General features: G+C 34.0%; 1 protein-coding gene across 2 annotated transcripts in view; it reads right to left on the bottom strand.

Moving 5' to 3' along the window:
• Window positions 1-1,809: 1,809 nt before the first annotated feature.
• Cad88C (cadherin 88C) overlaps window positions 1,810-24,317 on the bottom strand; it is an 83,698-nt gene continuing 61,190 nt past the window's right edge. For both annotated transcript variants that reach the window (XM_089635693.1, XM_089635694.1), the window contains exons 18-28: window positions 19,360-19,527; window positions 18,342-18,499; window positions 17,873-18,054; window positions 17,001-17,230; window positions 15,352-15,540; window positions 12,883-13,169; window positions 11,332-11,584; window positions 10,010-10,195; window positions 9,012-9,347; window positions 6,633-6,831; window positions 1,810-4,340 (exon numbers count right to left, since the gene is read on the bottom strand). In XM_089635693.1, the coding sequence (XP_089491819.1) occupies window positions 3,973-4,340; window positions 6,633-6,831; window positions 9,012-9,347; window positions 10,010-10,195; window positions 11,332-11,584; window positions 12,883-13,169; window positions 15,352-15,540; window positions 17,001-17,230; window positions 17,873-18,054; window positions 18,342-18,499; window positions 19,360-19,527 (2,556 nt within the window). In that variant the 3' untranslated portion in view covers window positions 1,810-3,972. The remainder of the gene's footprint in view (window positions 4,341-6,632; window positions 6,832-9,011; window positions 9,348-10,009; window positions 10,196-11,331; window positions 11,585-12,882; window positions 13,170-15,351; window positions 15,541-17,000; window positions 17,231-17,872; window positions 18,055-18,341; window positions 18,500-19,359; window positions 19,528-24,317) is intronic.

The following is a 24,317-nucleotide window of genomic DNA, read 5'->3' as shown; positions in this document are numbered from 1 at the left end:
CTCCCCTGCCTGTTTGGAGTGGGGCTGAGTAGGGTCCTGAGGCGCTCCGCACCAGCACCCGCACCCGCATCCAGTGAGTTGCCGTACCGTACTGTACTGGTACTGGTGTAGGGGCACCGCCTCAACACAACCAACCAACCAAAACAACAACAAACCATTGTTTCCTTTTATGCCCACTCAATCAACTGACTCCCGTAGCAAGCAAGCATGACCCAACAGCCTACCACCCAACCACCGTCTAACCAACACCGCCGGGTGTACATAAAAGGCAGTCAAGATGTTTGTCCCTGTCAAATCGCAGTTTTGAATGTCCGAGAGTTTGGTTGGAGAAGTACTATCCGAAGAAGTTGTCCTTGGAGTAACTAGTTACTACTCGTCTGTCTTGAAGTAGCGTATAAGATTTTTTCTAAATGTAAAATGAGTATTGAATATTTTGTTTGGAGATGCATTTGATCTTCAACAGTAGCATTTGCTGTGTAAAATCTTCACCCTGCTGATGATTATTAATATTATAACTCAGGATTTATGTGAAATTATTTATTTTTTTCTGCTCAAATAGGAAATTCACTTGTGATACTACTATATATGTTAAATAATAAATTCGCTAAACAGATTATTACATGAGAGTTTAAACCTTGTACTTTAAAATAAAACCGTTTGAACAATATTAGTTTTGATTTTTTTGTAATATATATTTAAAATATGTATGTTGTCTTTGCTGATCAGTGGGCATAAATATTTATGTAAGAATTATTAATTAACAATAATAAAATGCAAAATTAATTTTGCTTGAATTTTTATGATTTGTTATTGGATTATGATTTTGTTTTCCTTTCTACAAAAATTCCACTAAACTTGTGAAGGGAAAATACTATAGCAAGCCCTACACCAGTACGGTAACTTGCTTGCACTCAATGGAGGAAATCAATTAATATATTCCACTAAACTTGTGAAGGGAAAATACTGTAGCAAGCCCCTACACCAGTACGGTAACTTGCTTGCACTCAACGGAGGAAATCAATTCATATAATACAACTATATTATATTTTGTTGATATTTAAGATTAGAAAAGCTTTGTTTACTCCTTCTCAAAAGGTCTTTGTCGACACTTAATGGTCATTCGGTACGTTCAACATAGTTGATATTAAAATCATAACTAAATTAGTGGTTTTTATTATTTGGAGCATTGTGTTTGTAAGCCTTAAAATAGCCCAAATTTTATTTACGTTGAATTAATCAACACCGATTATATTGTTTATGTGCATCCTCCTACAGATTACATTATCTCCTGTCATAATCAATATATTTCATCACTGAGAGTCGCATACCAACAAATGATAATTGAATGAATCAATAAATGGAGATTAATAATAAGACGAGAACTAAAGTATTAGTGTCTGAATGGATATTAATCTTAAGTACTAATATCTTTCAATAACATGTAATAGTCATATTCAAATATTGGATTTATCAATATGTGGATATGACTGAAGCGCGAAGGTGTCTTTCAGCTGGTTTGCACTGGTTCACATGAACTAGTTTTAAGATTTGATGTTGGTCTCCGAACTTGTGTCTCCAATCATAAGTTAGAAAGAAATAATAATGTTCTTTTGTCATTTAAAACAGGCACCTCTCATTTTTGTTACTTGTTTTTGGGGTGTTATGCCGTGTTGCATTAACTCCTTTTTTAGCCAACGTTTCAGACAGCATTGCAGTGTCCATCATCAGGGCAGATGTGTTATTTAGACAAATAACACATCTGCCCTGATGATGGACACTGCAATGCTGTCCGAAACGTTGGCTAAAGAAGGAGTTAGCGCAACACGGCATAAAACCCCAAAAACAAATAACAATAATACTTTTGGCCGTGAAAATCTTAAATCATATTAGGCACCTTTCAGTTCAATAGGTTTGCTGAAATGGATTTTCGATAGTGCACGAGTGGATGAAAGCATTTCTTTTCAATTTCGCCTTTATAAAGTGATCGAATTTGTTTTGGAAAATCGAAGACACTGGTAAAATTGATATTTTGTTAAAATGTATCCCCTAAGGATGCCCAAATGTAAAATAGCAATAAAACTACAAAGATTTAATGCCTTGTTTAGACAGTGCTAGTATTTAGTCGAGTAAGGGCGTGAGCACACAGAGAGCGGTCAGAGTTCTGCGTTCTAGTGACCGTTGACCGCTCAAGAGTTCCAACGCACACAAGCGGCGTTCAAATTCTCGCGTTCTAGTTTCGTTTGGGTCTTTGCATATGCAACATGTCACTAGAAAGTTCATCATCCGTGAAAATATATTGCTCTTGTGGAGCTTAACAGCTTCTAAAAAGAAAAGAAAGTATTGGGTGCACCCAATCAACACAACGCGAGAAGAACAAGGCGAATTTACTAATAATAAAATTTACTTAAAATTTAAATTTACTAGTAGCAATTTCAAACCAAGCTTCGACTTTTTTTTCGCGTTTTTTATAATTTACATCACTTAAATCGTATAACAAACTCCTTTCCCTAACCAATTCAATTAACTTTTCTGTGTTTGTAACCTCAAACATCGCGGCGTTCTGGCGTTCTCTGCCTCGGCGGCAAAAGAACTCTTAGAACGCGGCGTTCCGTTTTGACCGCCGCGGTCTGACTGCCCGCTGTGTGCGTTGTTGTTATAGTATCAGTACATTCTAATGACCCCCGAACTCGGAACTCCTGACCGCTCTCTGTGTGCTCACGCTCTAAGTGTTAACTGATGCACTGTCCTGCCAGTGCTATCTAAATGTGATTTCAGTAAGTTGGTTCCCCCTCACCAACTACAAGGATGCACTTAGAGGTGTGCGTCCATACGCTGACATTGGCCCCACCTACCTACAAGGAAATGCGCGCTGTCAGTAGTGGGGGGCTACTCGCCTGTTAAAATATAATTAAATTCTATTCCAGTAAAATGCTACTAATTACTAACTACTAAAGCGCTCTGTCCCGGGGCCAGTCCTGAGCCAAACAGCGCCTGGCGCTAGTAAAAACCTGAAGGGTGCTCTATTAGGTGTTAGGTACAATCAACGCCTTGACTCCTTGGCAAGTCTGCACCCAGAGTGAACTACTCCAATTGCGCGTGCGCGGCGCTGGCCCTGCTCTGCCCACATGTTGGCAGTTCATACTAATTCTACTGGACGTTTTAGTTACCATTAAATGTGGCGTGTGGACAAGCTATTAGAGCCAGTTGCCAGATTGTTTCCAAGCCTAAATTGGTATGGAAACCCATATGATAGTAACTTGAATGTAAATATTTCTCAAGCTTGGCTTGGCAGCCACATTTTGGTTCTATTACATTTTACAGAATTTGTAAAAGCGATGGAAGATTCTTTCATTGGTGAAAGTGAAAGCAACCATTTTTCTTAAACAGTTTAAAAAATCTGGGTGGTAGAGTTCAGTAATTATTATTTTGTTGAAGTGTTCTGTATCTTTAAAGTTTATTTAGATTAGTAGGAATGTATTCCCGCACTTTGGCTTCGATGCCCAGTTGTTTATGGTAGTCTGGACATACGGAAATAGCCAACAGCTGTTTGAAGGAATTTTGTTTACTAAATTCACATCAATCATAAATTAATCATGAAAAGGGTCGAGACGTGTACAGAGATATTTCCAAACATCAAAATTTTCAGGGATTAATTTTAACAAGTGTTTTTTTTCTTTGTTGATGATTTAAGATGTTTTGGCACACAAATAACAAAGGGAAACAGGTTCCTATAAGTTCGATTAACCAAATATATTCCATATTTACAAACTTATATGTGCAGACGACGACCTAAAGAGGAATAATTGATGAATGGTGTAGGATGTAGGTGTGCCAAAATAGGATTAAAAAACTGATATTTGCGGTAGACCACCCCGACCGCGTAGATAAGAAATATTATCTGCATGTAGGTTTGCTAATAATAATAACACTGGGACTTTTTAAATAGTTTTATTATAAGAACTATAAATAATATTACAATTCGGTTGTTTCAAGATTTTTGGCATTATTGATTTGTTCTATTTGCTGGTAAACATTATATTTGGAATGATTTCTTTGAGGGTCGCTACACAGGGAATTATCCGGTGAAGGAAAGTGCTCCGTGTTGATGAAATAGGGTTTCTCTGTGGCCAGGTGTTCGCCGACCACATTCTCGTCCAGGGAGTCCCTCTCTGACTGGCTGGCCTGATCCGGGTCCTGATCTTCATCATTCTTGTACCAGTCATTCTCGTAGGCCCGCAGCCAGATGGGGTTACTGCCCTGGGTGCTATGCTTGTTTGTGTTGGGCACTCGGCCGCCCACGCTGCGTATCGTCATATCTGATTCTCCGGGAACGGTAGATTCTAAAAGATAAGCCAGAAATAAATAAACATGGAGGTACTGTCTTCATTTGATATTCTGATTACATGGCTAAACTATCGAGCATATAATTATGCATTGATGCAAAAAAAATATTATTGAGTCATTTACATTGTAAATTTGCTAGTCAGAGTGATGGAAATATTCATTCTTGGAAAAATTAAATTAATATCAATAAATGATTCACATTTTTTATCATCAGTCAGGAATTTTTTATATAGTATTGGGACACTCCCAATAATAAGGGTGTATACTTAAAAGAATGCTTAATCTACTCTTTCATAGATTAGGCACTAAATTAATTATTTTAAGAAAATACACTTTTTGCAAGTTATGCTTTAAATACGAAGACAAATTGTTTGTGCATATGCAAAATGAATATGAATGAATAATTTTGTCTGTATAAAAACTATTTACTCATATTGCGTATAGTACAGGCGCAAACAAATAATATTCATATTTTAGAGCATAACATGTATTAAGTGTACTGTCTTAAAATAATTAATTTAACGCCATCTATCAATGAGTAGTTTATAACGTATGTTACGTTTTCCCTTAACCACTCGGAACATTAGAACGTCAAAAGACGTAAATATGATAATAGCGGTCAAGACATTAGTACGTCTTTTCACGTAAACGCGCGAGATTTTACAAAAATCGATTTATTTCCATCACTAGTATACGGATTGCCATGATTTAAAAAACAGAGTATCGATAATGAATAACGCTACGCGTCTGCATTCAAGAATATCTATGGAATGTAGAGGTGCATTATCTGAGTCGATTGAATCTGTCATCTTGTTCGTTCATAATTTATTGCGTTTTTAAATAATTTATTAAAAATATTTTAGTTTGGAAGGTTAATATTTTGAGGTGACTAATAGTTTTTAATTATATTTCTTCAATATATAAAGTGTTATTTCTTTATGATACTCAGAAAAAAGTACATTTTTCACGGCTTTGAAATAATGGTAAGCGATTTTTACATATTTTTGACGTTTTCATAAAATGGTAAGTTTTTTCATAAAATGTATATTTAGAAACGCAAATATTTACGTATAACAACACAATGCGATAGTGGATTTCATAATCTTTCCAAAACATTTTTTAGAATGAGGCTACGTTTCCCAAAACGTGAGTTATGAAGCTTTTAACAAAACTCGTGAATAACACAAAAATTTTCGCGTTTGGACAGTTCGCAAAGGAACACAAAGTAAATAAAAGTCCTTTTCTGAGAGGTTAAGCAGCATTATTTGTTTGTGCCCATACATACGCAAATAGTTTTGTAAGCATAAAAACTCATTTCTTTCAAGAAAGGCATACAAACACAGTATTTCATTGAACTCATGCAATATTGTATATGTACACCTTTCTTGAAAGAAATGAATTTTTATACAGATAAAAATGTTCATATTGCGTATGTACGGGCGCAAACATATTCATACGCAATATGAATTGATTAAATAGTTTAGTCTGTATACAAACTCAATTCTTTCAAGAAAGGCATACAAATACAATATTGGATTGACCGATATAAAATTGAATTTAATGATGGAGGCAGAATAAAAAGGAAGATAGGAAGTATGTTTGGGAAGTACCCGACTATTTATTGATTTTATGGGACATATCTACTTGAGGTGATTTTTCGCGAAAAAAGTGTTATATAAATTAGCCAAATATTATTATAGATAAAGCGATTTTGATTAAAATAATGATCCAGTTTTGATAAAATTGTGATCAGCTGTCAAATATTATATTGCTGTGCTTGTTAGCTCATCACAAATTGATAAAAAGTTAAAACGGGTCGGGAATCTGAATCATTCAAATATTCAAAATGGCGCTAATCTCCATTTGATAGTAATCAAATATGATGAGTTTGAATCACCTCAACGTAAGAAAAGTAAATCAACTTCTCCCCGTGAATTTCATTCAAGTACAGGTAAATCATTTAAAAAGCTTGTCTAGTGGTGAACTGGATGGATTAAAATATAAGTTTATTGTCTCATCAAATACCCCAAAAATAAAATCATTAGTCGTTATAACTGCATTAACAACACGAAAATAATAGTTTATTATGCACCACTTAGGATAAAAATCATTTCAAAAGTTTGTCATACAAGATGGCTGGTAGGCAATGTTCCCTCACCCTAGATTTGGCTTCAATGCCATTCGAACAAAATCGCACTGGTGCTCTGTCCAAAGCTTTATAGGTCCATGTTAAATATGTCCTCTTTAAAATGATCCTGTATAATATTCAATTTATGACTATCAATTACCATAAGCCGTGGCAGTGGCGGCCTTCAGTCTTCTGACGTAACTGGCCCTCTGCGTGAGGCACAGCATGAGGCACAACACCAGTAGGACTCCTAGGAACAGACTGACTGACACTAGCCAGAATACAGTCTGGTTCGCTGTTACCATGTCCACAGACAGAGGTTGATATTCGGCAGGTTGGGTGTCCAAGACGTTGAATTCCTGGAAAGGAAAATACTTTTATTCTTGTTTCGGAGAAAGCTCAGAAGAAGTATTGAAGTACATAGATTGTTACGTATAAATATTGATGCGAATTTATTGATAATTTACTACGGGTAGGTACTAAATAATCAGTACTTTTTTTCTTCGCAAATATTTATTTAGTTGGCAGCGCCGTTAGAGAGGAAGAGGAAAAAAAAGGCAAGATAGCAGGAGACGTGAACTGGTCAACCATCACTTGATGATAGGCGCGTTGCTGGTGGCATTCTGAAGATTCATAGGTTCCGAGTTGGCCTGAATGCCTGAACCTTTGGAAGTCTCTCACAGTTGATGGCTGTTGAAGTTACTTCCTTGAAAGGAGATTGTTAAAAAAAATAATATTAAAATTATCTTTCTTTTTCTCGGCTCCAGAATTATGATGTGTTATGATATTTTACGAGGTATTTATATATTTATTTTTATTATTTTATTTCTTTCTGACATTGACGAAATGTTTTTGGTTGGCGTTGATTTGCCCTATTAAAAATTTGTTCTTTAAAATCATTCTTTCATTTTTAATTTGGGATCCTCTTCCCACTAGTAGAAGACAGTTACAGCATTTTCCACGCATCCTGAGAAGGTTCATAGGGTTCATGTTCTCTTGTCATTTAACAGCAATAAGGTGCGTGACAACATACATGCAATTTCAGTACAGTACAAAATATGAAGAAAAAAAGAAGTTATTTGATAATTTTATTGTGAACGCCTGAAATAGTCTCGACAATAAGATCTCTGTTGTAGTGTCCTTTTATGTTACATATGCTGTTTAAGAGAAAAAGGACTTGCCGAATGCATGCCCAGGATGACAAGTGATGTTATTTATAGTGGTGAACCACAAGAGATAATAAGGTAAGATAATCAGGTTCACTGTTTCATTTCCTCAAAAAGACACTTTGGCTCTGGGGAAAATTATTTCCTGAATGTTCGAACTTAAGGCGATGCACTATGTAGTAATGCAAAATCATGTGTTTTTGGTTTTAAAATTTGGTCGCCTAGAAATGTTTCAGATGCTTTAATTAAATACTGCGAGTAGAATACATTCTGGCCTTTGAAATAATCGAGTATTTTTTAGATAAGTCTTTTTATAAGCCCAAAATAAAATAATGTATAAGGCCTATGAAAACTACTTTAAAGTTCAAAATCTCTTACTTACGAACCTATTTTCGGTTATGGTTTTATTGTATAATGTGGAAAATTAAGTTATTTATAAAATGATCGAAAAACATTTGAATATTTGTGCCTGAACATCCACAAAATAAAATAAAAGGCGCTTTTTGGCCATGTTTTTTTCTTGCATAAATCAAAACAGGTGGATGGTGTTCAGCGGGAATTTAAGCCTCATCGCCATCTACGTAAGGTGTGTTATTGATAGCGGCTCGATTCAAAATATTACACGACGTAGTGCATCGCCTTAATAACTTAAAAAAGCCTTTTTGTGATAATTGCCCAGTGTTCAACGTGGCAATAATCACAACTGCATCTTCCATCACATTTGATGTTGTTACAAATCAGCATTCAGCGCCATTTGATATTTGAACGGTCCCAGTTATCCTTGATTATCAACCTGTCTTTTTATCAACCAGCGTTTTGTTAAATTTTAAACACCCAACTTAGTTTGAAAATTGATATTTCGATTATGACCCACAAAAATTTAGGTTCTAACCAATTTTCAATAAAAGTATAATACAGTAGAGCCTTGACAATCCGAAATAATGAAAACCAGCACATGCGTTCGGATTATACATAGTATGTTACAAAATTATATTTAATGAACTTCTTAATCACAAAACACATTTACATAGTCATAAACTGATCTATATAGTTTAGTCTGGCAGGTTTTATTTATCGACCAAGAAAAAGCTTTATCCCTCAATTTACGCACATTTTTGCACTATCGTTAAATTTTTGTCTTCATTTTGGCGTAGGAACCGTGTTTATAACCTAAAACACCACGTGCAGTACAGAGTAGAGTGGACACGGCGCAAGAGCTCTTACATAACTACAGATAAAAATACCTGCAAACTTATGAGGAGAGGAGTCATATGGCAGTTCGGATCAGCCTGGGTACGGATTATCGAGACTACTATTATAATACTATTTTACATCTTTTAATAAGAGGTAAAACAAAGTTGAATGAGATTTACCTTGAACAGGGAATCCAATTGCTCAATATTTTTATCCACCAGAGTCAAAACCTCGTCCACCTCGAGTACAGAATGGTCTTTTCCATTAACGAGATGCATGTACAGGTCTGTTTTGGTCCCATCGACTGACCCGTCTTTGTTCTCGTGGACTTTGAACTCGTCCACATTGACAATGGCTCCTGTGACGTTGGCCAGACTCTCCCGGAACGGCAGAACTCGGTCTCGGACCTCAAAAGGGTGCTGGCGCAGGACGAACCTCACCCGCTGGTCTTCGCGAAGTAGGTAAATAAATACCCGGGCAACATCCTGCAGGCCACCCGTGTCATTGGCGAGCACCTGAAACATTTAGCAGTACATATTCCTTAATGAGACTAAATTACTTATTCCAAATGAGAGTGTTTTTTTAAGGAGCACCTAGTTTTGCAATAAACATAATGACCAAGCTTTTTAACTTTAAATGGATATTTCAAAGCTTCATTGTTCATGATGGAAATTCATTTACAAGCTGAAAATATATTCCGGTAATTACAGACAGTAAAACCCGTCAATTTCCATGATTCCACCATTTGACAGTATGTGCTGATGCAGCAAATCGATAACATTGCATATACATATGTACTTACATTAAAGTGATGCATTCATATATTGATATTATATTTATGCAACTTTCTCAACACAAAGCAAAATTTTCAAAGGAAATGCTTATTATGTGTTATTGGACTAAATTCTAATGAAATCATGTATTAACAATATATTTTCAATGATGAAATGTATTTAATGTTGGAAACTTGTTTGAAACTGGGTTTGTTGGAAACATTGTTGGAATGGCCAGTGGTTGAGTTCAATTCCTCGGCTGGCTAAGTCCTCCATCATGACACAAGTAACATTTTCCGCTTACTGTGATGGTAGCATGAGATTTTTTAAATATTGTCAGGTTATTCGTAACTCGGGAATGTTTGTCATTATTTAAAAAAGAAAGAAAAAAACAATTCTCTCACCATAAAGTCAAAATATCCTTTCATACCCTTCTGCGGGTCAAAATTCAATTTCACTGCTCCTGTTGCTTCGTCGACTAGAAAGGGTGCTCCCTGCAAACTGTCCAAACCCTCGGATAGGGTGCGTTGGATTTCTCCTATTTGGTAATAAGTCACTTGAGCATTTACCCCATCATCAGGATCCAGAGCCTAAAAACATAACAGATATGATGTCATATTCTCACACCCAATTAATGGTATTAACAGCCCTCCACGCTAGCGACCAAAGTCCACTACTAGTAAAAGTATTGCCCAATTCAGAGGATCTAAACTATTAATTACAAAAATCAAAAATGTAAATCTGCTACCCCAACGTAATCATAAAATATTTTCTATTGATATTTATATTTTAATTTTTAATTTATATTTGTAAATAATAGCTTATAGTGAACATTGTATTTGGATGCTCGATATTGCACAAATAAATAAATAAAAATTCGATAGATATGAGTGGAAAACCCGTTCACAGTCGATGTTGGCTTCATGAGAAGGAGCCATTTCTTCCACTCGTTTTTGTATTAGTCAGCTTGCATGTGGAACGAGTTTTGTTTTGAATCTGTTTTTCCTCCTACATTTAAACCAGGCCTCTAGTCAAGATCTGCTTTAATAAATCCCTTCCTAACATAACCCGCCTGACAACATATAAATTATTATTATTTTTTTTTTTTTTAAAAAGAAAGACAAACATTCCCGGGTCACGAATAACCCAACAATGTTTGAAAATCTCCTACTACCACCACAGAAAGCCGAAAATAGTTACCTATTTAACCTAGTTTTTGTTTCATCACTTTTCATGACTTTATATCACTTTTTGTAGGTGTGTTGAACTGTCATTTTGATGAGATACCCGGTCACCAGTTACAGTGTTAAGACAGGAGAAGTTGAGGTGTCACATTAAAATTTATATATTATATATATATATACAAACTTTTGAGTGGAACTCTCATTAACGCACTGGCGAAAGATCACCATTCCGTATTGAAAAATTGCTTGAAATGGCCCTAGCCGTGTTTTGTGACCAGATTTGAATAGTCACAAACCAACGTACCGTCCTTCCTCTTTCCTATCCCCTACCTCTCAACTTCCTTCAGCCTCGCAACATTGGAGATGATGCCATAGGATCCAGGCAAATTAGAACTCTTGTGTGGTAATCAGATAAAAACAAATCCTATGACAATAGAGTACATTAGGTATATTTTGATCAAGAGTAAGCCGTAGTTTTATAGGTAAGTAGATATAGGTTTTATATCTAGATTGATAGATAAATAGAATTTTGTTTTTTTCACCTTAACATGCATAAATTGCATCCCAAAATCAGCAGCAGTTGTCACTCCCCCGGTGAACACTTCACTGACGAATTTGGGCGGGTTATCGTTGATGTCTGTTATGTTGACGTAGATGGTGATGATTGTGTCTTCAAATAGCTCCAGGTCATCCGAGTCTGATACCTTCGGAGGGACTATGCAATCTTCTGTTGCGTGCACGATCAGAGAGTGACCAGGCTCTATTTCTCTGTCTATTTCTTTGGCCAGGAGAAGTCTGTAGAATAAAAATAAGGATCTTGTAAGAAATAGCATTAATTTATAACTTTACTATAAGGTTTTATATATTATCCGTCTTACTCATAATAGATAATTCAGAGGAATAAGAACAGGTTAGATCAGATCAGATTAAAAAACGTTACTCATAATCACAAGCATGCGTACTGCGTATACCGGTCGTAATACCGCAATATTAGTGGCTATACTTTTAAAACTGCCTTGAAGTATATGTCTTTCACAGTGTGACAGATTGCTGTACACATACGATCCATAGAAAACACTTTCGATTTACATTTTTTTATTAATCTCATATTGTAATAAATAATATTAAAATTCTTAATCGATACTGGATAAAAATTAAATATCATAAATAATTCTCAAGTCTAAACAATATTGTGGTTTGACCCGCTGACCCAACTTCTGTCTCTATAAGCGCCATTAAATAAACGGAATGACACTATAGTCCTATGGCCTAATATTACGTAGACGAAATTTCGTTAACTGGAGGTTTGGATCATGTCTGAGACAGACTGTCAGAGACAATACGATGAATAAGTGTTTGAAAGAGAAAGTTATAAACGTAGGACGGGTAGTTGTACAAAGTGTAAACGACGCGTAAAATATATGTTTGTTTGAATTATTTGGATAGTTTGGAATATTCTTTTGCTGTTGTTTGTAATTTGTGATGAATCATTATATTTTACGAAATCAGTTGATGTCATATTAAAGGCAAAGATAATTTTGTCATACTGCCCACTTCTCAGCGGTTATTTAAAAAAAAATTATTAAAGGAGATTCAATAAATGTAATATATTGCATATTTTTCTTTAAGCAGGGAAATATATTGTATATTGATTTCAAAATAAATATTACAGGATGACAAAACAAAATCCCACTCTCTTTCAAAACTCACAACAATATTATAACATTTAAATCTCAAATAAAAAGCTGGATAAACAACACAGGGAGATAAGAAATAGAAAATATACTATTAACTACCAAATACAGACTGAAACATAAATCACTCAACTGCATGAAAAAACACCATATATTTATAATTACACCATGTAATATAATTATAAAAAAACACTATATAATATATTATTATGTAGTTACTTCACATTATCCATACTACTAAATTTTAATAATATCTAAATTAAAACCTCAGCACGGAAGAGCCCAGTGAGGATATCACTATCTATATTTGTTACAAAAAGATTTATGAAGCCAAGAACTATTAAAAAATTGAGTCAGCGATAGTCAGAGCGCCGTAGAGAAAATTGTGTCAGTACTTACTTATGAGAATTTTGATCCAAATCAAATAGATCCTTATGGTTTCCCCTGATGAGGAAGTAGCACACAGGAACTGTTGGATCATCCAGCATGTCCACTTCATCTCTTTCAATGACAGGGGGTAACACCACCCACTCCTCCCCCGGGGTTGAGTGCTCCGTAAAGTTCACAAGCAGTTGTGACTGGACAAACCGCGGCTTGTAATGGTTCACATTCTGAACGTATATGGTTAAATCCAGGTCTGAACTCAATGGGGTTGGAACTCCCAGGTCGTACGCTTCCACTCTTATCTACAAATAAAAGAATTGAACAATAATTATAACAAGTAATTGGTCATCTAAATTACATTTGGATGGGTACCAAAAATAATAAATTAGCACCATGCAAATACAAATATATATAAAATACATTTAATGACCAAAAAATTAATTTCTTAGCACATACTAGCTGACGAGTACCCGGCGTTGCTTGACTTTTCTCTACTTTCTATAAATATAATCTGTATGTATTACATATATAAACCTTCCGGAAGAAATTCTCTTAATGTTAGTGAGAACCCTATCAAAATCTGTTGCATAGTTTAGAAGAACTAAGCGCACAAACAGACAGACGCGGATAGTGACTTTATTTTAGTACTAGCTGACGTGTACCCGGCTTTGTGCGACTCTTCTCTACATTCTATAAATATAATCTGTATGTATTACATATATAAACCTTCCAGAAGAAATTCTCTTAATGATAGTGAGAACCCTATCAAAATCTGTTGCGTAGTTTAGAAGAACTAAGCGCACAAACAGACAGACGCGGATAGTGACTTTATTTTAGTACTAGCTGACGTGTACCCGGCTTTGTGCGACTCTTCTCTACATTCTATAAATATAATCTGTATGTATTACATATATAAACCTTCCAGAAGAAATTCTCTTAATGATAGTGAGAACCCTATAAAAATCCATTGCGTAGTTTAGAAGAACTAAACACACAAACAGACATACGCAGATAGCAACTTTGTTTTATACTATTTAGAGATAATAGAGACTTAATACAATATTATCTGTAAATATTTATAAATATTTATCTGTAAATCAACTTATTACGATCCGTGAAATCTTGATTAGGCAATCGAGAATATGTATTTCATACCAAAATGCAATCATTAGTATTATATTAAGTTACCTAAAACACAGTATAACAATATTTTTTTAGTACTTATAAATTATAAGCCAGTGCTCATATTTTGTGCTGCTAGAATTTAGATTTCTGGTAGCGATATTTCAGTAGTATAAGATAATATAATTCACATTACCAAACAAATTTGTCACAAATTCATAAATAAGCAGAGACACACCTGTATCATATGTGTCCAGAACCATACCAGCATTTTCAATAAAATTCATATTTACGTAAAACTGAAAGAACACTCCGAAATCTTCAGATACCGTGTTGCCAACACATAAAAGATTCTTAAATTCAATTAACTTTATCAAATAATATGCCACATGTAATTAGTAAAGAGAATTACATGCTGATATAGTAACAGAACCTGTAACAAATCTAAAGAAACGTCTATCTCTTCACCCGGAGCCACCAGACGAGGAAACGACCACCGCCAAAGAACTACCGCAGTATTTACGTTGTTCCCTTCCACTGTTCACCGGTTGGAATTATGAATTTCAATGGCCGAAACCTACAGCCAATCACAGCAAAGTGGAAATAAATCGCATAATTACGAGTTCTAAATAACTATTTCTGATATTGTCGGATGAAATTACGGGAAACTGGTCATAATTATGACAAAGAAATAAATATCCTAAAAAATGACTACACGCTAAAATAATATCCTGAAAACTTACACCTAACTGTATTTTCTGCACTTTGAAAAAATGTTCAATCCAAAAATATCAAGCATCAAAGCCAACATGTAAAACTGTATATTTTATTGTAAAATGAATAAACGAGATTTAGGGTGATAGTTTAGGTAAGTTTAACTGGCATATTTAGAGGTATGCCCCCACAACGTTGCCTTTCCCTCGGCAGGCCAACAGCCGAGAGGAAAAATACCTAACTATATGCAATCCCAATGAAAGAGGAGGTTCCCAACAGGGAAGACCCAACTCGAATTTTTCCTATAAAAGTAGGGCCAGATTCGATGTCCAGTCAGTTCAACAACTACCTCTGAAAAGGAATCAACTCTTCTGAAAAACCAAAACCATGTCTCCAAGTGAAATATTTAAAAAGTGTTTTATTCAGTAGTAAAATCAGTTCCCTTCCAATTTAATTCAGTTCTTCTCTGTACTTTGACGTAGCTTCACTCCATCTTTTCGCCACACTCCCCGAGGCTGATTTCGTGACATTTGTGTCCAGCCCCCCTAACGTTACAGTATCTGTACTATCACATAACTGTCTTGTACAACACCAATACGTATTTAAATATCATGATAATATATGACTGGAATTATGAGTCATACTCACATCATAAATCTTTTGCTTCTCTCTGTCCAGTGACTGCTTGAGTTGGATGATGCCTGTAATTGAGTCGATTGAAAATGTCCTCCAGTTTCCCATGACATCTTGTCTCATCCGATATCTGACTGCGCCATTTGGCCCCGTGTCTCCGTCTATCGCATGCACTTCTATGACATTGCTACCGATAGTTGCGTTCTGAGAAGAGAAAATACATTCAAGTTAAATTATTTAACCCCAATATCATTTATTTCTACATACTTTTAAACATTACAGTAAAATTATACATAGTCACTGACGGCAGAATAAATAGACCTGCCCTAAAGTCAAATATGAATACCATTTCGATTGTCTGAAGGCAAACCACTTGACAACCTATTTGCCACCAGCGGGATTCGTGCATTTTTTTAATAGATTATGTCGTCATTCCTACTTCGACCGGCGTCCTGCGTCCATCGGAATATTTTACGAAATAATACGGCAATTATTATAGATTCCTGTCCATTCAAATGGTGTAAATATAGAATTGGTAAAGGAATAATCACTAATACCACATAAAATTCCACAGATAAGTGATATTTTACCTAATTTTAAGTTTAATAATATATAATAATGAACAGTTTTAATAATGAAATATTAAAAGCGAAATATACAGGACGCAAATGCAAAGAGATTGTTTACTGCGGTAAGTAAACTATAACACAGTTGTAAAGAGGTCAAACTCAATAATTTCAAAATACATATTCAGTTATTGTAATAAACCAAACCTTTTTGGGATATGTAGTTACGGCTACAGACGATAAATTAAGTGAGGGATTATTTGCACACCATTGTAAAAAGGATGTCTCGTTCATAAACAGATTTTATTTTTGAAGACTAAAATACTAGGCATAATTTGAGATTTTTATGGCCAAAAGTATTACAGGAATTTATTTTTGGGTTATTATGCCGTGTTGCATTACTTCCTTTTTTAGCCAACATTTTGGACAGCATTACAGTGTCCATCATCGGGGCAGACGTGTAATCGAAGAATGTGGTGAAGTGTATGCAAATGGTATGGCATGTAGATGCAATACCATGTTGCCAACTCCAATCCTCTAAGAGCTGGTATTGCCTCCGTAATTAGTCGTATTGTATGCGTTTTGGGTCGTCCCAAGACTTTTAACGCCGATTTAACCTGTTTTAGCTCACAGGTTAAATCAGCATTAAATGAGTAGCATGTAACATATACATAAACATATTCTCAAAAGTTACAAACTCGCCCCACAACTCATTTAATGCTGAGTTATGTTATTTAACACAACAGATACAGACTTACACACATCTAAGATATATGTAGATACACCTTCCAGGTGGCGCAAAAGTCATCAAGATGATTTTTGTAAATGGTCTTAGGTCATCACGACTTTGATATTTGTAAAGTAAACAGAAGCAGAAAAAAACGTTGACAAACCATGGATCGCCACACTCCTCAAGAGCGTGGAATAATTGTGTTAAAATAATTATTTTTATTCACAAACAACGTTACTGCCGTAGGAAATCGAGCAAGGACTTTTGCGACACCTTGTGTAAATAGGCATGGATTATTTGTACATTATATAACACGATTAGTGGTTAATAGGTTAAATTTGAATATGTACTACATAAATAATAGTTACTTCGGGAATTCTAATTGTCACATTTTGCGGTGGACTGACAAAGAGTGGGGCGTGATCATTGTAATCTGTGACGCATATGGACATCTCTCCAGTCACTTTGTTCTGAGGATCGCCGAGATCTTGTGCCTCAATGATGAGGGAATAATTCCCATAACGATCTTTCAATATTCTCCCGGCAGTTATGTGGGCGCTGGTATAGTCATTCGGCAGTTGGTTCACTCGGAATAATTCTGCAATTATACAATTTAATTTAATTTAGTATCATCATCAAAAAATAGTAATTTTGGTTGTGGGTCTGTCTGTCTGTGTAACTCTGCTTCAATGAACTCGAATTTGCTTTGAATTTAAGTATCATTTGCAATATTGGAACTGATTGTGTGAAGAATTCAGACTAGTGATAAAGCTACTTAACAGAAAATTATTGTAATTGTTATTTTCAAAATTGGAACTGATGTGTCAAGAATTCAGACATGGGAATGTATGGCGTGTGATATGCTGAAATAAGCCAATCCATGAGAGTATAACGCAAGTCTGTCAACCCCATCATTATTATCAGAGGGTTTCACAGTAATTAATCTATTATGTATAAATAATATATATAAATAAAAATGTTTGTTTGTTCAAAATCATAAATCTCCGAAAGTTCTTATCCGATTGCTTTAAAATTTCGACACAACTTTGCATTTGAATAAGTATGTGTTTTTATATACCTATATTATATATTCGTCACATGTGAAAGGTAAAAAACATGTTTATTGAAAATGGCGCCATCTTGGACGTTAAAGCAACACGCGGTATTGTTTCTCTATCTGCACAAGCAGACTTAGCCACAGCAACGCTAGTTAATCGATAAATACATTTATGTAGCTTACCAAAGCCTGTACCGCCCACAATATTGAATTTGATCTGTCCATTCCCTGTCTCCGGATCGTCTGCATCGGACGCATGAATTGAGACAATAGAATCTCGGGTTGAATGGAATTCTGTTACTGTGGAACACTCTTTGGGCAAATTCAGCAATGGGGCATTATCATTTACATCCTCAACGTTTATCCTATAAAATATAACGTCAAATAAAATCAATATCAAACTACGGTTTTTTTAATATAAGTAGACTTATAGTAGTAGTCCTACAGAGAGATCGTAAGTGATGACATCATTCTAGCTGACGTTTTCGTTTTTATACAAGATTTTTCGTCAATGATGTATGCACAACTTCTTTCTGGTACTACTACATTTAGCTTTTGTGCTAGATGACTATGAATGTTTTTTGTGTCTGAAAGCTTTACTCAGGTGAGATTTGTATCACAATCGTTCAAAAAATTTGAGTAAATAACTTACACTATTTGTTTGAAGGCATTCCTGCTTTCTCCACTCAGATACCCAAACTGGTAGTTGTCCCAAGCCTCTATTACCAGAGTGTAGGAAGGTTGCATTTCTCTGTCAAGCCAATCAGCAACAGTCAAAGACCCATTTTCAGCATTGATTAAAAATTTACCCTGAAAAAAATATTTACATTCCAAAGTGTTAGCAAATAGGATGAATACACATCAGCCAAAGGCATACTGCTGATAGCTCAGTTTTAACCGCACCTAATTTTTCATAAACGATGCCTGTAACAGAAAGAAAGGTTAAAGCACAGGTAATAGAAGCTAACGGAGATATCGATATGAAAGCATGCCAATTGCCGCCAACTATGACCAAATTGCACAGACTATCAAAGCGCCGGGGCCAATGAAAGTTATGCATTTGATGAAACTAGAAATAGAGGCAGGAGCACGATGTTTGCAATACTTTTGTGCACGCGGTTTCGTACTAATAATGGTTCATGGCCCATCTCCCTTCTTTCTATAAAATGTTCTTACAACGGAGCTCTCAGTGGAAGGATCATATTTGAACTTGGACAGTCTAAACCTAAATAAGAAGATTGAAGAAGATCCCCGTTAGTTTTCGGTTATTATTTCAATATGGGACAATATTTTCACAGTATTTCAGGATAGTAACAGAACTTGAATAGGACATTCACAGAACTTGAATCGTATTTTTGATATATGAACTATTAAAATTTTGTGAAACAACCTGTCCTTAGGACATGAAAGAAATTCAAATGCAACATTCTCACCAAATGGCCATTCCGCGCCATTTTGTTTTTTAACAGTTGAAAGGTCCCCGTTAAATGCCGATTCTAAGTCCATTTCAGCTTTTGAACAAATTGTGATCAGCAGAACAGGACAACTATCACGTTGTTTAGATCATCAGCTTATTACAATTTTTTCTCAAGAGACCTTTCAAATGTCAAAAAAACAAAATGTTTCTGAATGGCTGTTTGTTGACTTCAATTCCATTTGAAAGTTTGTACCTGAGTAGAGATGCGATCCATCAGATATGTGATTTTACCAAACTCTCCAGAGTCAGAGTCCCGTGCTGCTATGATCCCTAGAGATGTACCGGGTGGAGTGTCTTCCAGAACATTGATGTATCCAGATTCAAAGATGAAGTAAGGATTATTATCATTTTCATCCAATACCTGAAACAAATGAAAATATTTATATAAATAGCTATAAAATTATTACATATGTATATTTTAAAGCTCCATAAGCTCATGATGGAAATGATTTGACCTAAAACTTTCCGACAGAAAAAGCTGTCCGAATTTCACTACACCGTTTGCGATTTTTGGTTGGCTCAGAAAAACAGAATATCTAACAAATGTTATTTAATAGTAACGATTTTTCAGCAATATTTTGATACTTGTATGATGCAAGATTATAATGTTGGTATCACTGGCGGCTCGTGATTTTGTGAGTGAGTGTGATAGAGTGCGAATTTTGAAAAATTGGACATAATTGATGTTTTACAGCCACTCGAGTAATCTTCGGTATATTATGCCGAGTTTTCAAAACCCCTTGAGTGATTGCACGTCATAATATGCCGATTTTCTTCACTTTGTAAAAAAAATTATTTTAATTTAATATTTTAATTATTTTAAAAATTTAATACAGGAATGCCCTAGTGAGATGTGCAGAGTACGTTTTTTATGTTAAAAACTGTTTTTTTTTAAATAAATAAATAAATTAGAAAAAAAATTATCAAATGTTCCTGCGAGTACGGTTCTTTCAATCACACAGCTTATATAATACTTTCCCATTTTATCAATAGATATCACCATCTGATACTATTATTGTCCTAGCGTCTGGACGATGTAGGCCCTCTGATTGGTCAAATTAAAATTGTGTTTAAATAAGACATTAAAAATTAAGACACGATTTCATACTGAAATAGAATCGCCACATGTAATACGATATTTCTTCAAAAATATCGTTTCTGCTCATATAATTTTTGGATAATATCGAAGAATATATGTTTTAGAAAGTTCATAATCCATTGGATTAATTACATTACAATGAAAATTATCCACAATTACGTGATTATGTTTGTCGTTTATAAAAAAATCACGCGTTCATTCAATATGGCCGATACGCATGGCTGTAGATGGCCGACAGAGCGCACCTCTGGCGGTATAAGAACGAACCAAATGGCGCGAATATTTAAATATGCAAAATTACTTGACCACGTTTAAGAAGATTTCTTCTGGAAGCTTTTCACTTTGCAATGGCATTTTTCATTATTATTTATAATTTTTTTTTTGCTTATTAATTATATCTGATTTTATATTGACATGTTTTCTAATTTCCAAAATTTCAAAATTATTTATTTGCGATGCTTTAATCCTGAGTGAAGTATTTTAAGACCTGAATTTTTATCGAAAGTGTGATCATTATTCAAAAGATGATTCGCAAACTCAGATTCACTATTTCCATTTAGATCCCTGAGATGTTTTTTAGTTCTGACTTCAAAGTTTCTATTGGTTCTACCTTTGTAAAAGAAATTACAATCATTCCAATTGAGTTTATAAACTCCTGATTTTTTTGTTTGATTTTCGCTATCTTTATTATTAAGAATATATTTCTTCATTTTGTTATTAGTGTAAAACGCCGGTTGAATAGTACCAGGAATGTTTTTTATATATAATTTTATAAGTATCGATATCCAAAAACAGAATTCTACGCCATTGTTTATTTCTATCTTTAGAAATAGGGTAAAAATACCGTTTGAAGGGAATATGTTTAATTTTTTTATTTAGTCTTTCAACAATCAATTTATTTGAATAATCGTTATTAAATGCTATTTGTCTTATGAATATATTGTTTTATGGTTATATGCTATTTGTTTTTTTTTCAGTTCTTAAAATACTTCACACAGGATAATATAAAGCATTGCAAATAAATAATTTGGAAATTTTAGAAACTAGAAAACATGTTAATATAAAATCAGTTATAATTAACAAGAATTTTTTTTATTAACTCTCTTTTAAATATTTTCCCACTTAACTGGTTTTTCATATTATAATTCTTAATTCTTATAAACCCAGCCTACTCTTACCCCTCCCCCCTCCTTCCACTTCTTCTTTCCAATTGTAATCTATATTTAATTTTTGACTTCGGTGTATACTTCGTTCATGAAACATGTATTGGTTGGATATAATAAAGTGATGTTAACAAAGTTATTTGTTTTTTAATAAAATAAAGTTTAATCGGATAACATTATTTTATCCATTTCCGTTGTATATCAATGCATATGTACACAATAAAATGTAAACATTATATTTATTTATTAATTGGACAATTTGCATAGCGCCGCTTTTGTGAGATATCACCTCAGGGGCGCTATATTGTAATAATCTACCTTTATATATAGATTTATACTCTCCTGATGAAGGTGTATTTATAATCTAACTTTAAACTTTATAACATACAGTAACAGTTGTAGGTAAAAAATTACCACCAGTTGGAGTAAAATTAACACCTTTTAATTAAACCGACTGCTAATCTCATCGCACAATTACCCTCCTTTTATTCATAAACACGGGTACAATTAATCAATATGTAATAATCTATTATTTCAGTCAACTTTGTTATAACTATCTTTAATTGTTGTGACAAACTATACGATATTGATTCAATTTATAGACATTGACGGTTGTAACACATATTTAAGCACTGCAAGTCTCCTATGAGCAAATTATATTAGGTTCGATAACAGTTAATATCAGTTGTAGACATGTAGACATGTAGTCAATAATAGTGTTTCATTTGAAATAATCCATCACAAATACGTAAAATTTCATTTATTCAAACAACTGTCATTCTTATTATGCCTAAATTGAGCATGTTATTATTCATTAACTCCTTCCTGTTCCGTGTTTTAACAATATATACTCACCCTCTCTCTGTGAATGACCTAATATCTATCTATTAAATGTAACTGTTGTTAGTATCACTTAAACTGGGCGAAGCCCAACCAAGTGACGCCCGCAGGGCCTAGCAGCAATAACCCGCGGAGCGGGTTTTTAACTGCTAGTTCCTGATTAATTTATGAGACCATTTTAAAACCATAGATTTTTGTTTATTAAAAACGTTTCTTTGCAGAGGTTTTGTTTAAGGATGTGCGAGTGTCTAAATGTTGTAAGTATCTGTTATAATCAATGTATATTACATATTTAAATAGCAGTGCATTCGTAACTGAAATATCTATCTATATAATCATGTTTTTAACACATTTGAACAAAAAAATAGCATAATTTTTTTCTAGAGAAAAGTTTCGATTCTCCGTGTCATGTCTTTGCAAAGATAATATTTTTACAATCTATTTTATATATTATAAAAACCCCAATGTATGTAATTAATTTGGCTGTACTCACCTATTCTGAAGCCGGCAGTATAATATTGTTTAATTTAAGAATATTTATCTAATTATTTACACATATAACTAATTTATGTTTTTTTCTTTTGAGAGATCTTTTCCTATTGAAAGCTTTTAAACTCCAATCTCAGTCCATTTTTTATAGTAGATTTAAAAAGTAAACAATGAAAGCAAAAGTACCTACACATTCACTTTATTGCACCCACAAATCCACAGAAAAAATTGTAACTTTTCATTATTATTTTTAACTTCTTTATTTTTCTCTCTTGTAACATAAACTAATTGACACTTTATTTTAAAACGTTTCGTCATGATTCAATGAATTGTTTGCAATTTCTTTCAATACGATATATACAGAATTTGACATTTTAAATTATTCCTTGAATAAACAATTTCGCGAACTGATATTCAAGTTCAAAATGGCTATCGTTTATCACAAAAAAAACTTTTGACTGACATTTTTTTGCATCTCCTTCTAATACCTTAATACTGTTACTAATAATAACATATATATTTATTAAAGAAAGTTTGCACATTACAACTAAAAATGCATATTATGATGTATATTGTACATTGATTGGTAACTTTTTTTTCAAGGTTATAAAATTAATAGAAAAATACAAAAATAATAATTATGATGAAGGTAAAAAGAAAATAGAAGTACAGTTAGTTGGGGTTTCTCAAATACCGCCTCCCTAGGCTAGCCTGTGTTGAGGCAGAATTTTTCAAGTTAGTTCCTAATACCTTTGAACATACCTATACATACTTGTATTAAGATGTTTTCGCTCAATAATGCGGTGCCTTCAATAACTGCGAATTTGGGTGAATGCACAGGTAAAGGCCTTATTCTTATTTTTGATCCAAGTTTTTACATTGTCTTTGAAATTTTTTTGTGAATTTCATTGTTTTATATTGTCTGGAAGAATGTTGTAGAGTCTTGTCGCAAAGTATTTAAAGTTTCGTTGACCAAAAGTAGTATGCGTTATCAGTATTTGTAGTAAGTTTTTGTTATTGCTTCGAGTACATTGTGTATTTGAACTTTTTTCGTAGTAATTATGCATGTATATTTGTGTAAAGATGAGTAAGGATAGTTTTTGCATATAGCTGCCGAACATCAAACACATTCATAATATTAAAGATTAGGTTCAAGTCTATGATTATAGGTAGCCTAAGAATTATTTTTTTAAATGTTTTCTGAGCCTTTATGATTGGGTCTAGTGCAGATGAAGTGCCGCCTCCCCATGCTATGATACCATACTCAATAATAGATTGGTAGACTGCAAAATAAATCATTTTCAGGTGTTGTAAGCCGAGAAAGTTTCCTATGATTCTGAAAAAGTGTGTGGTTTTTCTTATTTTGTTTGCAATTATTTGAGTATGAAAAAAGCAAAAAAGATATCTCTATCTCACCGCAGTCATGTACGGAAATTCCTTTAAAATAATTTTTGTATGATACTAAGCATACGTCAGACATGATAGTGATTATCTCTTTTGTCTGTATAGCAAAGAGAAAGAAGGGAGATAGTTTGGGGACAAAATTTAAAGTGACCCACG

The sequence above is a fragment of the Hesperophylax consimilis genome, chromosome 9, assembly GCF_061612785.1.
Source record: "Hesperophylax consimilis isolate HC1 chromosome 9, BYU_Hcon_1.0, whole genome shotgun sequence".
Classification (NCBI taxonomy): domain Eukaryota; kingdom Metazoa; phylum Arthropoda; class Insecta; order Trichoptera; family Limnephilidae; genus Hesperophylax; species Hesperophylax consimilis.
The sequence above is the reverse complement of the archived record's forward strand: the minus strand, read 5'-3'. Positions and strand labels throughout refer to the sequence as shown.